At 37.9% G+C, this 16974-nt stretch overlaps 1 protein-coding gene across 1 annotated transcript in view; it reads right to left on the bottom strand.

The window, feature by feature from the left end:
* The window catches only part of LOC111143702 (ubiquitin conjugating enzyme E2 U (putative)), a 43156-nt gene that overhangs the window by 3807 nt on the left and 22375 nt on the right, over positions 1-16974 (bottom strand). Inside the window, exons 6-7 of the mRNA XM_022497526.1 lie at positions 10261-10309; positions 3777-3865 (exon numbers count right to left, since the gene is read on the bottom strand). Coding sequence (XP_022353234.1) covers positions 3777-3865; positions 10261-10309 — 138 coding nt within the window. The remainder of the gene's footprint in view (positions 1-3776; positions 3866-10260; positions 10310-16974) is intronic.

The raw sequence follows: 16974 nt of genomic DNA, 5'->3' as shown, positions 1-16974 counted from the left end.
GGTGCTGTTGCCCACAACCATATGTATTGGTTCATTCTCTGCCAGACTTTTATTTGTCATTCTATACTGATGGACAGGGAACAGTGGATCATCAGTACATTTCCCCATATGATTGTCTATGATTGTAAACTAATAATTTTTGAAAAATGTACTGCATATACTTCAGAGTTTGGATTTAAATCTCAGGCTATATAGAGACAGCATTTTTGTACCACATTATAGAGGCAGTATAGCATGATAAAAAGAGCAATAGATGTGGAATCAGGGAATCTGGTTCAAGTCCTTAGAGCCACAGCCTAATGGTACTAATTAATTACAGCCACCTTCACTGAGCACTCACTATGTGCTAGGCACTATTTTAAGTCCTTCAATGCTATGAGGCATGTGCTCTAATTATTCTCATTTTACAGACAGGAAGGGAACTTACACAGAGAGGTTAAGAAACCCACCCAAGGTCACACAGCTAATAAGTAGCAGAGCCAGGATTAAATCTCAGCAATCTGGCTCTAGAATTTACACTCTTTACCACTATATAATATTTCCTCCTACCTGTATGACCTTAGGTAAATTACTTAGCTTATTTTTTTTTAAAGATTTTATTTATTTATTTGACAGACAGAGATCACAAGCAGGCAGAAAGGCAGGCTGAGAGAGAGAGGAAGGGAAGCAGATTCCCTCCTGAGCAGAGAGCCCAATGCAGGGCTCAATCCCAGGACCCTGGGATCATGACCTGAGCCGAAGGCAGTGGCTTTAATCCACTGAGCCACCCAGGCGCCCCACTTAGCTTCTCTTGATCTTGGTTTTCTCATCTGTAAGACAGAGTAATAATCATAATGCCTGGTTCATCGGCTTGATATACTACTATGTATGACATATATTAGGCATTCAGTAAATACTGGTTGACAAATGAATAAAAGAATAAGATGGGAATGATTAAAAAAACAAACAACGGAGTATACCTGGTAAACTGCATTGTACATGAATAAACTTACTATTACTATGGTACACATGACTATGGGTAGATTTGTAGCATAAAGATATGGAAAAGAGTTAATACCCCAAATCGAAATATAACCACTCATCAATATGAATAAAAAAGCTTTTACAAATATGCATAAGAGTTTCATAATCTTTGCAGTGATAAGACTGTAACTGTAGGGTTGCCAGGGTGGCTCAGTGGGTTTAAACCTCTGCCTTTGGCTCAGGTCATGATCCCAGGGTCCTGGGATTGAGCCCGCATTGGGCTCTCTGCTTGGTGGGGAGCCTGCATCCTCCTCTCTCTCTGTCTGCTTCTCTGCCTACTTGTGATCTCCATCTCTCAAATAAATAAATAAAATCAAAAAAAAAAAAAAGAAAGAAAGAAAGAAAGAAAGAAAAAGAATGTAACTGTAGAGGGGCACCTGGGTGGCTCAGTTGGTTAAGCGTCCAACTCTTGATTTCGGCTCACGTCACAATCTCAGAGTCATAAGACTGAGCCCCATGTTGGACTATGCTGGGAGTGGAGTCTGCTTAACATTCTCTCTCCCCTCTGCTCCTACTCCTCTCTAAGAAATTAAATTAAATTTTTTTAAAAGAATGTAACTGTAGAAACTGAAGTTATTAGAAGTTTCCCTTTTATTTCTCAGTAGCTGAAGAAGCATTCTATAATCTCAAAGCTTCATCTTTATTATTGCCAGGCAATTAGGCTGTTTAAAAAATAGTATTGGATCTTATCCAGCTGAATTATCCAAAGATAAAATGGCCAGCAGCACATGTAAGGTTTAAAATCAATTTTTAAAAAGTGAGTGTTCGTTGTTATTAAAGGAAAACTCCTGAAACATTCTTATAACAAGTCCTAGGGGAAGAACAGGCAGGGTGATTGTGAAATCTTGCACCAAGGGCTAGAATCAGTTGCAGAAATTCTTCTGGGCTAGAGATAGCCCTAAAGCTATTGCTTTCACAAAAAGGGATGAATTACATACTAAGTAGTTATAGCCATGGAAATGAGAACCAAATTAAACATTTTCGTGTTAATTCTTTTGAAGAAGAAACTGCAGTCAGTGGTACTGCATTATTTCCTTCCATTTTTAATTATTCTTTGTTGCAAGAGAATCATTTCCAAATTCCCTGAACTTCTGGCACGTGCTTCTATTTTTTTTTTTTTCTTAACAGTTTGAAGTTCCCAAATGCTTCTATATATTTACAGGTTATTCCATAAGACACCATTTTCTACCAGTTGTTTTGTTTTACGGTTGAAGGAGCTGGATGCTGAGTCTTTCCCTGGATTGTGCCAACTGTTTCGGATGCCTTGTCTGTTAAGGGTTCCTGCCTCCTGGATCCCATCTGAGTTCCTCAGTGTTTCCACATAGGAGGTACTCAAGATGTGTTTGCAAGTTGACTAGGCAGTACCCAACCATAAATCTTTGAAAAGAAGCAACTATTCATGTACTCTGGCATCAAAAGTAATAAAATTCTTTATACTGATAGTGTTGCCAAAGATTGTGTTTCTTTAAGCACCTTAATTATTGTTCTTAATCCTAATCTATGATTAGTGAGGAAGGTAATGGTGATCACAAAATAATAACCAACATCCTGAAAGAACATGTAATTTCTTAGAAGTTACTCATGTAATTTATTTTAAATATTTGTTAAGCTTGGTATTACTTTCTGCTCTAATTTGTGCCTTAAAACTATAAACTGTTTTGGTGATCTTTTGTTCTATTGAAACCAAATATGAGACTATCACAATAATGAGATGAAATTCAGTGAGACCACAGATTAAGGCTGTGGTCATCAGGGTGGAGTGGAGAGACAAACGTTCTTAATGTTGTAGGAGATCAAGTAAACAAGGCTTAATTTGGGCAGTAAAGAGCTCCAAGAAATGCCTATGATTTTGGTTTAGACAAGTAAACTCAATAATGGTGATCCACAACTAACCAGGGGAGGTGATAACGATGGAAGGATAGGTTTTGGGGCAAGATGATCAATTCACTTTGGCATATCTTAAGTAGGAGATGCCTGTAACCCATGTGGGTAAATGTCCAAGGCACAGTTGTAAATATGCACACAGAATTCATAAGAGGGCCTGATTAGAGATGAGGCTTTGGGAATTACTGGCAGATAGGCATAGCAAACAAGAGCACAAGTAAGATAAAGGCTAAAAAGGTTATCACTGAACCTGGAAGTTAGGAAGTCATGGGTCACTTCTGAATGCTCCATTTCAGCAGGATAGCAGGGCAGCAGACTGGATAGCCTACTTGGATCTAAATCATGAAACAGCACGCTAAAGATTCGATTCGATGGGGCCAGAAAGTTGTCCAGCTCTCCCCTTCCGTCTTTTTAGCTCCTAATATATGATGGCAACAAGGTGACTTTTCCTTACACTGATAGAATTGAAAGCCTTAGGTTCATATGTTTTCTCACTATTTTTCTACTTAGTACTTTCTCTGGCTTTGAGAATAATTGTGTTTAGAATCAAAAAGTCTCCTCTTGCTATGAAGGCTCCACATTTTGGGGGGGAGTAAAGTTAAGTCTCATAAGATTGATAGCTTCATCTTTTATTCCTCCAATTGTCTATCTTTCTTCTGACTTTTAATAAGACTTCAGTCCAGGACTCTATACCAAAGAGGAACTAAATTAATAGTTGTTGAATGATTCTTATATAGAGGTAACAGAGAAGTTTATCACCTTCAGATTATAAATAAATGCCAATTAGTCTTTGAAAGCAAGATAAGTTGAGAATAATTAAGAGATTAATATATACCAAAAGGACATAAGATAAGGCTAGATCACCTTACATGAACTTCTATAGTGTTCTGTGGCTTTTGATGTGGCTATTGTAGACCATGTCTTGTAGTAATCATTAAATGAGATTTCTTTAATTGATCTGAAAATATACATTAAAATCAGACAATGAGTATTTGCAAGTTTCCTTTTTAAAATTATTTTATCAGAGTAGACTGTTTCAGATAATATCCTGCCATAAGACATTAAACAGATTTGTAATTTCTAACAAATGATCTAATATATCAATTTCTCCACTAATACATATAAATCACAAAAAAGAAAAACTCTCCAAAACATATTTCAAAATAAATGTAAAAAATGTACACCCATGTGCATATTATAAAAAGAAAAAAAGTTTAAAATATCTGCCTTTCAGATTAACTTTAAAAAAGGATTTTAAGAAAAGCATCATACTTGAACATTTTTTCTTTCTACAATAAACTGTTTTCTTAAATATGTATGCTAGGGATGCCTGAGTGGCTCATTGGGTTATGCCTCTGCCTTCGGCTCTGGTCATGATCTCAGGGTTCTGGGATTGAGTCCCGCATGGGGCTCTCTGCTCAGCGGGGAGCCTGCTTCCCATCTCTCTCTGCCTGTTTCTCTGTCTACTTGTGATCTCTCTCTCTGTCAAATGAATAAATAAAATCTTTAAAAAAATATCTATGCTAAATTTCAGTAAGATCACCTTTATTTCCTTTTTATTGTGAGGAGAAGTAAAACACCAGAACTGAGATCAGTTTCATTTTCACACAGAATCTGGCCATTTTCATACAGGGAAAAAAACAACTCTTCTAACAGTCTTGCCTGCACTTATCCTTCCCTGTGCTAATATTACTCTATCCTAATGGGAGAGCAAATATTGTTATAAAATATGGAATGGGATCTGCTTAACAGGCACTTAAATAACTGCATTTCTAATTTTTTTTCCTACAAACAACTTAATTGCAGAGATTCTCAACACTCTAGAAACAAAAATTTCCTTTGGGATGTTTTTCAGACATGTGAAATCACCAAATAGCTTAAATAGATGCTGAAACATCAGACATAAAAGACCTTATGTCTGTTTTCCATTTGAAGTTCTAAGCTCTTTGGAGGAAGCAGCAACTTTTCAATTAGAAAAAGTACACCAGCATTAATTTTTATAGGTGAACTGTAGGTACCTTAAATGTTGGACTCATTTTAGAAATGAATGGGACAACATCTAAATTCTTGAACGCATCATTTATTTAAATGATAATTACAAATGTCTAATTTTAAAAGTAACATTTTTCAAATGTATTATTGCTTTTGCAATCACACCAGTAGAAATCTGAAACGGGGTGACAATAAATTAATCAGTGCTATTATTGCTTCCAGAGCTATGTGTGGTGCTTTCCACCACTAAATGACATATTAAACTAACATTAATTTTGCCAACGAAATGTTTCGGCATTTGGCAACAGAGGTAACAAAATGAAAGGCTGCATTATATCTCCTGCATGAAAAAGCTTGTGATCAATTTGCTGTCACAGATCATTTAGCAGACAACAATGACCCAAGAGGAAGGAAACTGTCAACACACTGTCTCGTGAAAAAAAATACACCATCTTTAGGCACAATCGTCTCCATTGTTTTTTTGTCTGTTTGACGATGACCCATGACCCTCTCCCTTCCCAGGGGTGTCCTGTTCAATTTCAAACTGTTAGCCTTCAGGGGTTTTCTTTTCTTCCCCAGAATAATTAAAAATATTACCCTAAAAGGTATAACTTTAGTAGAGTTTGAATATACAAAGCAGAATGTCTTAAACATTTGAGAATACTGCATTTTCAATTCTGTAAAAGAAACAGTGCCTTAAAATAAGAACAATACAAGATACAACAACAAAACAGAAACAATTTTTACGATTATTCAGATAAGCTACTAAGTTTACAGGGAAATATAAAAAAATACATGTTTTTATAATTTGAAACATTAACAGGAATTTACTGTGTACTGTCACTGCCATTATGAATAAGAAAAAGTAGAAGATAATCCAAACTGAACTTTAGAGTTTATTATCCTATTGGGAAAATAAGATATATACCCAAATTAGCAAATAGAATGGTTTTACATATTAGCATGTAAAGTGTTACATCATTTAAACAGACATTTGGAGATGACGACAGATACTTCTTTGGCAGGGGCAGTAAACTAAAAAAGTTGGAAGAGAGAGATGTAACTTTGTCTTGGAGGCTTTAGGGAAGGACTAACTTGGAATATGGATCTGGAACAGATGGAGGAGGCAATCTGGGTGAGAACAGTATTAGCAATCGCTCAGATGGGAAAGAGCATGGTGCATGTGCAACAGAGCATGTTGGGGGGAGAGACGATTGTAACGAGATAATTGACTAAGGTGGAGAGTTCCAATTTCAGAGGAATTGGAATTTGACAAAATAAGTGAAACTGGGCAATGCAGGTCTTCAGATTTAGGCAGAGAATGGGTTAGAGTTGACTTAGGAATGATTTATTAGGTGATAGAGAGCAATCAGAAGTTCTTGAATAAGGCAAGTAAATTATGAACCGAGTATGTGAGCAAGAGTTTTTTCTGGCCTCAGGATGCAGGGTGGAGTATATGAGAGATTAAATGCGGAGAGACAAGTTAAGAAACAGATGCAGTAATTCAGGCAAGAAATGCAGAGCTAACAGAAGGTAGGAGCAGAGACTATGAAGGGAGGAGATGAATCTCTGACAAGCTAATGAAATGCCAGGACTGGTTTTCTGAAGGGTGTGAAAGGTGAAGGAATCTGGGGTCAGATATTCTTCTAAAGCCCAGAAGACCATTTAGTTTTGCTAGTAACAGAAAGCATCTAGAGACTCTGAAGTAAAATATGAGTTTAAATTTAAACATGGGTTTTAGGTGATGAACTTTGGAAGTGTGATTGAGAAATTGAGACTGGAAATAGGAGATTTGGGTCAAATCAACATAAAGGTTGATAGATGATGCCATTAGGGGAAACAAACACGGAAAGAGTAAGTAAGTGTTTAGAAAAGAAAGATCAGAAACCAATTCATAGTTAAGAGGAGCCAGTGAAGGAAACAAAAAGGATCATTAAGGGAAGAAGAGAGTCAGGGTAGTGCTAGGTCATGGAAGCAACCTCCCAGCCATTACTCAAGCCTCCTGATTAAGCCCTTACAAATCTCTGGATCTATAGTCATGTAATATCATGATTAAGAGTAAGGAAGGCTGGGGCGCCTGGGTGGCTCAGTGGGTTAAGCCTCTGCCTTTGGCTCAGGTCATGGTCTCAGGGTCCTGGGATCGAACCCCACGTCGGGCTCTCTGCTCAGCAGAGAGCCTGCTTCCCTTCCTCTCTCTCTCTGCCTGCCTCTCTGCCTACTTGTGATCTCTGTCAAATAACTAAATAAAATCTTAAAAAAAAAAAAAAAAAAAGAGTAAGGAAGGCTTATGAAAGGCAGAGATAGGCCGAAAACAAGGTCTCGTAAACCAGTCAAGTTGTGAAGGCAAAGGAATATCACTCAAAGGAAATTAAAAGTGCAACTCCAGTGAACACATGAATGACAGAAAGCAAAACAGATTTATTGCTGAGATGAGATAGTTTGAGTGGCCTGGATAGAAGATCAGACCAGCTACAACATTCCCTTAAGACAAAGCCTAATCCAGAGCAGGGCCCAAACTCTCACTCTGTGAAGGCTGAGAGAGGTAAGGAAGCTGCTGAAGGAAAGGCTGAAGCTAGAAGAGGTTGGCTCATGAGATTTAAGGAAAGAAGCTGTCTCTATAACATGAAAGTGCAAAGGGAAGGAGCAAGTGCTGATGGAGAAGCTGCACGAGTTATCCAAGAGATCTAGCTCAGATAACACGTGTAATATTTCATAACCCATCCTTCACCTCCATTTATTGTTAGTAAGTAAAAGTCTGTAGAATCACGTCCAAAAGATGCTTCTATTCTCTTGCTATCTGGCAACCAATCCCCTTCTCCCCTCCTCCCTTTGGTTTTGTATCTCAGCTCCTGATACACTTTGGTTGCCACTGGCATCTGGATTCACTTTTTATTCTGGATGTCAACTTACTTTCCCTTGGGTCAGGCTGTGGAAAATAGGCTCTCTCCTATCTCCATGCTTTTGAGTTTGCTATTGCCGCTGCCTAAATGTCCTTCTTCCATTGCCTGCAGGTGGAATTCCTATTCTACCTTTAGAAATCACTTCAGGCAACACCTTCTCCTGGAAGCTGGCCTTTATATGTCCCTTCCCCCACTCTGGGACTCCAAGCTTTAGGAAGATATTTCTCCCTCCAAGTTCCTCCAGCATCTAGATCTAGTCTGTATAACACCACTTACTAGAAGTAATAATGTAATAAAATAATTACTAGGTACAGCTCAATGAAATGTTGGGTTGCATTTGACAGCCGTGGAACCAGTGACAGATGACTTAGTGAAAAAGTAAAAGCCTCTACGGAGGGGAGAAAAAGCCATAGGGGAAGAAGTTTCTACCCAATATGACTCATTTTGAATATGATTTCATCTGACCTTGGCATCCCCCTCAGTCGTGATCTAGTATTTGCTCTGTGGCCTTCCAACTACATCCTCTGGTAGAAGCTGCTCCCTATATGGTCCTATAGGACTGATAGTCAGGCATACTTCTGCGCTATCTCTCTTTCAGAGAGCAGCTTCCAATCTTAGATTATAAATCATGTGAGATCAAAGATCACATACTATTCAGATGTGTGTCCCCAGGATGGGAGCACGGGGTCTGGCAGAGAGGAAATGCTCAGCGAATACATTTGAAACAAATGAGTAAGTAGGTGTTCTCTCAGAAGCTGCTCTATATCTTGTTAAGTGGTATCCTGCAGCCCTGGTGCAAACATTCCAGAGGACAAGCACAAGCTTAAATCACTTTTAATTACTGAATATCAACTGGATTCCCCTGACTATATTCTACTCAGTTGACTAGACTTTGCCTATGTTTTGTTATATCTTTTGGAAACAGGGTTTAACTGTCTGGCTAGGCCTCTGGAATCCATTCCTATAATCAGGTTAATTCTTTTAGCTCATGAAGTAGCGTGAAGTTCTAGCATATGGTGCTAGACTGACAAGGCTAATAGCAGAATCTCTCTTGGAGTAATTTTTGCAGGGCCTCACTTTACTATGAGGCCTAAAAACTAAAAGCTAGACATAACTGAGCTTTATCTCATAACAAATGTGCTAGGAGTAAACATTTGGATTTACAAATACATAATAAATTGCAACCTTCTCTACACTAGGAGGATAAAGTATCACTGAAATCTAGATTGTATTGCTTTGACTGAATCCTAAGATTTCTCTAGAGATTTCAGGCTAGCACTAGGTGAACACCACAAATAAGACCTGATTCTGGCTTCATTTATCCTTGGTTTCATTCAGAGGAACTGCCAAAGCTAGAACCACAGAAGTTCTTCTGGCCTCCTCTTACTGCCTTATCAGTAAATGCTAGCACTGTAACTTTATGCATTGCAAATAATTATACGACAAAGAGAAAGAACTTTGTAATATTCTAGGAACCGTCATGCGTTATAGGGGATAAAACAGTGTTTATGCATTCAACAACTATTTACCAAAGGTCTACTGTGTCAAGAAGGTCAGTTGCTTCTCTCCACATTGACGAGTTTAAGGGGCAGCAATGTCCTTTACTCAATGCCAACCTGGTGCACTACCCACTAGACTATGCTTGTCTTTCTGAAATTTTCCAATACCTTCACAAACCAAAGCCACTTGAGTTACATAATTTGTTCATCTTTTATACAGGGCCAGTCAAGGAGACTGAAGCTGAAGCAAGTTATTTCAACACTAGTTAACTGGCTGTTTTCTACATCTGACTGATTATCAAATTAAGGCTGATAGAAATGTTCAAGAAACTAAATGCTGCAGAACCATTATGAGAATACTGACCTACACCTTGTTCAGGCGTCCATAGCTAAACTGATAGCACATTTTCATCTTGTCTCCTAAAAGATACAATGGCTTTATCCTTATCTCACCGTTTTCCTCTAGAACCTTATCTTTTCCTAAACTACTTAGCTTTTTGTGATCTATAGTGGTTTGTACTGATTATGTTGCCAACTTTTTTTTCCCTTTTCTATAAAAAAATAAAAAGAATAGGCAAGTTCATATACTTACATTACATAATAATTACATTCAATTTTAATTCAACCATCTAAAAAGAATACAATAACCTCTCACATTCTTCCTGAAAACATTTTAAAAAAGCATTTTAAAAGAGATTTACTTCCTTTTCTAAATTAAAAAAGTGAAAATTCAATTATGATAAAATATATATATAAATGGTTTAAATCAATATCAAGATTTAAATCAGCCCTATTGATTTAAGGGCTCTTGGCTGGCTCAGTTGGTAGCACATGCGACTGTTGAGCTGACTTGTGAGTTTGAGCCCCATTTTGGGTGTAGAGATGAAAAACGAAAAAAGAGAGAGAGCAAGAGAGAGAAAGAAAGAAAGAAACGGACATGGAATTAATAAAGAAAAACTTACCTGATAACTTTATCTGGATCTTTAGGAAACTCAGGGCCATTATCTCTCACTGCAAAGAAAAACATAAAAGGATTCTGGTTGACTTGGAAGAATGAATATACAGTTTTATGTAAACTCTTCCCAAAACCTAAATAAAATGGTAATAAAAGAATAAAAATAAAGTATAAAACCTCAAGGAAAGGTAAAGAAAAATGGTAAGAAAAATGTTCAAGATGAGGGATACGTGGATGGCTCAGTCAGTTAAGCATCTGGCTTGTGATTTCAGCTCAGGTCATGATCTCAGGTCGTGAGATTGAGCCCAGTGATGAGCCCTGCATCTAGCCCTATGTGGAGTCCTGCATTGGGCTCCATGCTCAGCAGGAAGTCTGCTTTTCTCTCTCCCCTTCTGCCCCTCCCTCTACTTGCATCCTCTCTCTCTCTCTCAAATAAATAAATAAATCAATCTTTAATTTTTTTTTTCCAAGAGGAAAGATGTTAAGTGGTAACTGTCTTAGCCAGGAATTTGAAACCTAATGACATGAGGCGGGGACATTAATCAAAAGCATATGTATTTACACTTCAGAACTTGAGAAACAATTCAGGAATTGGAGATGTTAGATGCCTTTGAAAGGTAGGAGGTATAGCACAGATATCAAATACTTATATCCTCACCCTGTCAAGCAGATGATCACCACTACTGAGGCAGGAGGAAAGATACTTCCTGGAGAAACTGAATCAGAGAGACTCAGAACTGAAGATTATTAGGTACAAAGCAGGATAAGAGTATGGTGAGGGACTGGAAGCAGCGATTAAATCACATAAATCTTGTGCTCGCTTCAGCAGCACATATACTAAATCACATAAATCTTATTGGATAGAAAAGACTCCTTATTCTTTCCCACTGTCCAATTCTCAGAGTTTAAGCAATTAGTGTCTCTCTCTCCAGGCACAAGACTGGAGGATTGTTTTCAGGAGAAATAGTCAGGCCTGACTATTGATATGGATAGGTCTTCACTAAATAAACTAATAAAGAAAGATATAAAACCATCAACAAGTCTAGTCTGTATTCAAATATTTCTAATATTTTTAATGATTGATTTCCATTCTTCATATGTCCATCAATGGACAAGGATCACTATACATTTGTGTAAAGTCATTATCATGAAAGATAACAACCAAAACAAATAAGCAGGGAGGAAAGCAGGAAATAGAAACATATTTTGCTGGAAATTTTCCAGAGTATAGAACAAAAAACAAAGATATGGACAGTAGGGAAAAATACAAGTTTCAAAATTAGAGGATTGGATCAGTAGATCCTACATCCAAATATGTGGATATTTAAAACACAATAGTGAAGACGGAGGAGGGAAATGATAAAAGAAATCACATAAGAAAAAATTTCAGAACTAAAGGATTCAAATTTGAGATTTAAACATCCTAGCAAATGCCCTATATGATGAGCAAGGAAAGAAAAAAACAGACACACGCAAAACTACATCAAAAAAACGTCCAAAAATTTCAGGGGCACCTAGGTGGCCCAGTTGCTTAAGTGTCAGCTCAGGTCATGATCCCAGGGTCCTGGGATCAAGCTCCTGCCTCAGGCTCCCTGCTCAGCAAGGAGCCTGCTTCTTCTTCTCCCTCTGCCTGCTGCTCCCCCTGCTTGCTTTCTCTTCATTAAAAAAAAAAAAAAAAAAAAAAAAAAAAAAAAATTATGTATTTATTTTTTTAAAGATTTTTTATTTTTTTAAAGATTTTATTTATTTGACACATACACACACACAGAAACAGAGAATAGCAGAGTGAAAGGGAGAAGCAGACTCCCTGCTGAGCAGAGAGCCTGTTGTGGGGCTCAACCCCAGGACCCCAGGATCATGACCTAAGATGAAGGCAAACACTCAACCCACTGAGTCACCCAGGTACCTCAAATAAAATCTTTAAAAAATTTCAGATCTGTAGGGATAAAGAGGAAATTTTAAAAGTTTTAGAAGGAAAAAAATCACATGTAAAGAATTGGACATATGAGTGAAATCAAACTTCTCAAGAGCAATACTAGAAACTACAGGTAATAGGATCTTTACAATTCTGAAATAAATTTCCAAACTAAAATTTAAATTGTGAACATAAGACAGTCGAATAAATACACTAGTAGACATATAAAGTAATAAAAGATTTAGCTCTCATGTACTAGTAAGCTCCTAGAAGAAATGCTCCAATAAAATGAGGGAGTAAACCAAGCAAGACAAAAGCAGGGGATCAAGCAGGAGCTCCAATTTAAGAAACAGGCAAAGCTTCATCCCAGGATACCTACTGGAGAACTGTCAACTTAGAACTGGAGGAGGACGCAGTGCCAGAGAAAAGAGGTCTCCAAGGGAGTGAAATGCAACTGATGGACTACCTGGGAGTTGTTTTACAGATTTGTCACAAATTTTAGGGGAAGAATAGATAGTAGATATATTAAAAAACAAAAAGCAAGGGAATGAAAAATTGGGCCATTTGTACAAAGGTAGAAAAAGAATCATTCATGGTTCTTTTGTGACAAATAATGATTAAGCCATAGTAAGTATTAATGTAACCAAACTATATTAGGAAGACAGGGAGAGAAATATGGATGGAAGGAGTATAAATCTAAATCTCTATATTTCAGATGAAGCCTATAAATAATATCTAAAACTGAACACCCCAGAAATATTAGTATTAAAAAAACCTTGGAAATATAGTCATAAGTTCCAGGAGAAATATGTGTTGAAAGCTGTTGGTAGTTTGTGGAGGTGGGGCAGCACTCAACAATGGAAGGCGTGGGGTACCAAGGTCTGCTATGTTTCATTAAAAACCAATTTGTATGCTTCCAGAGAAGATGGTAGAGTAGGATCCTAAGCTCACCTTATCCCATGGATACAACTAGATAATACCCACATCCGTGTAAATAACATAGAAAACAACCCAGAGATTGGCAGAACAGATTCTTCACAGCTAAAGGCAGTGAAGGGGCCATATCAAAGAGGGTAGGAGGGGCAGAGACTTGGTCAGGAGCCAAACAGACCTGTAGACTGTCTACAGGAGGGAGGGAAACCATGGTTGCAGAGATAGGAAGGAAACAGACCCTCACACCAGGCACTGCAGGGACAAGGAACCTGGATGAGGAAGATGAATCCCCATGACATTTGGCTTTGAAAACCAGAGAGGCCTAACAATCAGTGGGGCTTAAAACTTTAAAAATCAGTAAGCTCTGCTTTAGGAGAGCCAGGAGGGTGACAGGAAACGGAGTCCCTGCCCTTAAAGAGACAACACAACAAACAGCCCTGCTGAGATACTGCACAGAAGCAGCGGTTTGAAAAATACCTGGAGTATATGGGAAGAAAATTTATTGACCAATCTCAGAGCATGTGCTGGATGGGCAAGGAACTTTGAGAGGCTTCTCCAAGAACAAAAGAGCTATTGCATGCCATTTGCCTCCTCTGCCACCAAACCTAAACACATGGACATCTGCAGGAACCAGTACAACACCACCAGTCCACCTAGCTGGCTAACAGCTTTCCCTGTCTCCCTGCTGTGGAAATGCCATCCAAGCCTGGATAGTTTTCCTAGGCAGTTGCAGATTCCCTCCTACAACAGACCCACACAAACGTGCTAAAACCACAATCCCTGACCTGGCTTTCTCCTGATGACCTGCCATCTCAAATACACCCTCGGTGGGAGCCCATCCAAAGCGGTACTACAAGCTTGGCAGCGTGCAAGCAGCCCCAACAGGGGCCAGCACCACCCCAAAGTGACTCCTGAACTGGGGAGAGGGGAAGAGAACCACACACACACCAGTCCAACTGTGGCCCCAGCAGTGGGTCACAAAAGCTTCTCAGGAAACAACACATGGAATGTGCCCAGCAATTTGATTCTACTGCATCTCTGGTAAATACCAGGTCTGACTCAACTCAAGTCCAAAGTGGCCCCAGACTGACTCACTAATATCATAAGGACAAAAGCCTGCTCACAACAGGAAAAGAGAGCCACTGCAAATGACTGGATGGAAGAAAAAAGTGGCTCATCCACAACAGCAGGGCATGTGCAAAACACATAGGAGATACCCCTGAATCATCAAGTTCTGGTGAACAGAGGATATTGGACTGCAGGGCACTACAGGACCTCTTCATGAGGTCACTACTTTGCCTTCCTAACACAAAGACACAGACACAGAGAGTTAGACAAAATGAGGAGACAGAAGAATAGGTCTCAAATAAAAGAACAGGACAAAATCACAGCAAGAGAGCTAAACAAAATGGAGATTAGGTAATATGCTTGATAGATAATTTAAAGTAATGGTCAAAAAGATATTCACTGGACCTCAGAAAAGACTGAAGGACCTCAAGGAAACCCTCAACAAAAAGATGGAAAACAAAAAGAACCAATCAGAAATGAAGACCTCAAAAACTAAAATTAACTAAAATTCGAAATATACTAAATGGAATAAATAGCAGACTAGAGGAAGCAGAAAAATGGATCAGTGCCCTGGAGGACAGAGTAATAGAAAGAAATCAAGCTGAAAAAGAGAGAGAAAAAATAATAAACAATGAAAATAGACTAAGGGAAATCAGTGACACCACCAAGCATAACAACATAGGCATCATAGGGATCCCAGAAGAAGAGAGAGAGGAGGGAAGAGAACATTTATTTGAAGAAATAATAACTGAAAACTTCCTGAATATGGGGAAGGAAGCTGAAATCCAGATCCAGGAGGCACAGAGAGCCCCCAAGAAAATCAACCCCAGGAGTCCCACACAAGGATATGCAGTAACTAAAATGGCAAAAAAATAGTGAAAAAGGATTTTTAAAGCAATAAGAGAAAGAAAGAATTTTTAAAGCAATAAGAGAAAGAAAACAGTTATATACAAGGGAAACCTCATAAGGCTATCAGCTGATTTTTCAGCAGAAACTTTGCAGGCCAGAGGGAGTAGCATGATACATTCAAAATGCTGAAGGAAAAAAAGCTGCACCCAAGAATAACTCTATCCAGCAAGGCTGTCATTCAGAAAAGAAGAAGAGATAAAGAATTTCCCAGACATACAAAAGTTAAAGGAATTCATCACCACTAAATTAGCCCAACAAGAAGTGTTAAAGATGTATCTTTGAGTGGAATGGAAAGACCCTAAGTGGGAGTAAGAAAAGTAGGAAGCACAAGAGCAGTACAATTAAGTATATCTATAGAAACCAGACACAGGATTCGCAAATTAAAAGAATGTAAAGTATGACACCATAACAGACGAGAAAGGGGAAAGAATGGGTTCAAGCCTAAATGACCATCAACTTAATATAAACTGCTATATGCATAAGATGTTATATATAAAGTTAATGGTAACCACAAATCAAAAACTGGTCATAGATATGCAAATAAAACAGAGAGAAAGGAATCCAAGTATATTACTAAAGAAAACCAGCAAATCATAAGAGAGGACAGCCACGAGAAGAATGCAACAGAGAACTACAAAAACAATCACAAAATAACAAAATGGCAATAAGTACATACCTATCAATAATTAATTTGAATGTAAATGGACTAAACATTCCAATCAAAGGACATAGGATGATGGAATGGATAAAAGAGCAAGACCCACCTATATGCTGCCTAAAAGAGACTCATTTCAGACCTAAAGACACATGCATATTGAAAGTAAAGGAATAGGAAAGCATTTATCATGCAAATGGAAGTAAAAAGAAAGTTGGAGTAGCAATACTGATATTGGACAAAATAGATTTTAAACAAAGATGGTAATAAGAGACAAAGAAGGACACTATGTAATCATAAAGGGAATAATCCAACAAGAAGATATAACAATTGTATATATTTATGCACCCAACATAGGAGAACCCAAATATATAAAGCAGCTAATAACAAGCATAAAGGAAGAAATTGATAGAAATACAATAATAGCAGGGAACTTTAACACCCCGCTCACATCGATGGATAGATCATCCAAACAGAAATTCAATAAGGAAACAGTGGCTTTCAAGGACACATTGGATCAGATGGATTGAACAGATATATTTACAACATTCCTTTCTAAAACAGCAGAATATACATTTTTTTCAGGTGCACATGGAACATTCTTCAGAACAGATCACACGTTCAGCCACAAAACAATTCAACCAATTCAGAAAGACTAAATTCATACTACACATCTTTTCTAACCACAACACTATGAATCTACAAATCAACTACAAGAAAAACTCTGGAAAGAACACAAATACATGGAGGTTAAGTAATATGTTACTAAACAATGAATGGGTCAACCAGGAAATCAAAGAGGTTATCAAAAAATATATGGAGATAAATGAAAGTGAAAACACAATGGTCCAAAATTTGGGGGGTGCAGCAAAACCTGTTCTATGAAGGAAGTTTGTAGCAATACAGGCCTACCTGAAGTGAAAAGAATCTCAAACAACCTAACCTTGCACCTAAAGGAGCTAGAAAAAAGAAGAACCACAAAATGTAAAACCAGTTGAAGGAAGGAAATAATAAACATTAGAACAGAAATAAACAAAATAGAAAACTTTTAAAAATAGAACAGCTCAATGAAATCAGGAGCTGTTTCTTTAAAAATATCAACAAAATCAATAAAACTTTAGCTAGAGAAAGAAAGAAAGAAGGAAGAAAGGAAGAAAAGAAAGGAAAGAAAAGAAAGAAAGGAAAGGAAAGGATTCAATAGGATAGGATAGGAAGGAAAGAAGGAAGGTAGGAAGGGGGAA

This window comes from Enhydra lutris, unplaced genomic scaffold, assembly GCF_002288905.1.
Source record: "Enhydra lutris kenyoni isolate GAN:26980312 unplaced genomic scaffold, ASM228890v2 scaffoldscaffold9, whole genome shotgun sequence".
Taxonomy (NCBI): domain Eukaryota; kingdom Metazoa; phylum Chordata; class Mammalia; order Carnivora; family Mustelidae; genus Enhydra; species Enhydra lutris.
The sequence above is the reverse complement of the archived record's forward strand: the minus strand, read 5'-3'. Positions and strand labels throughout refer to the sequence as shown.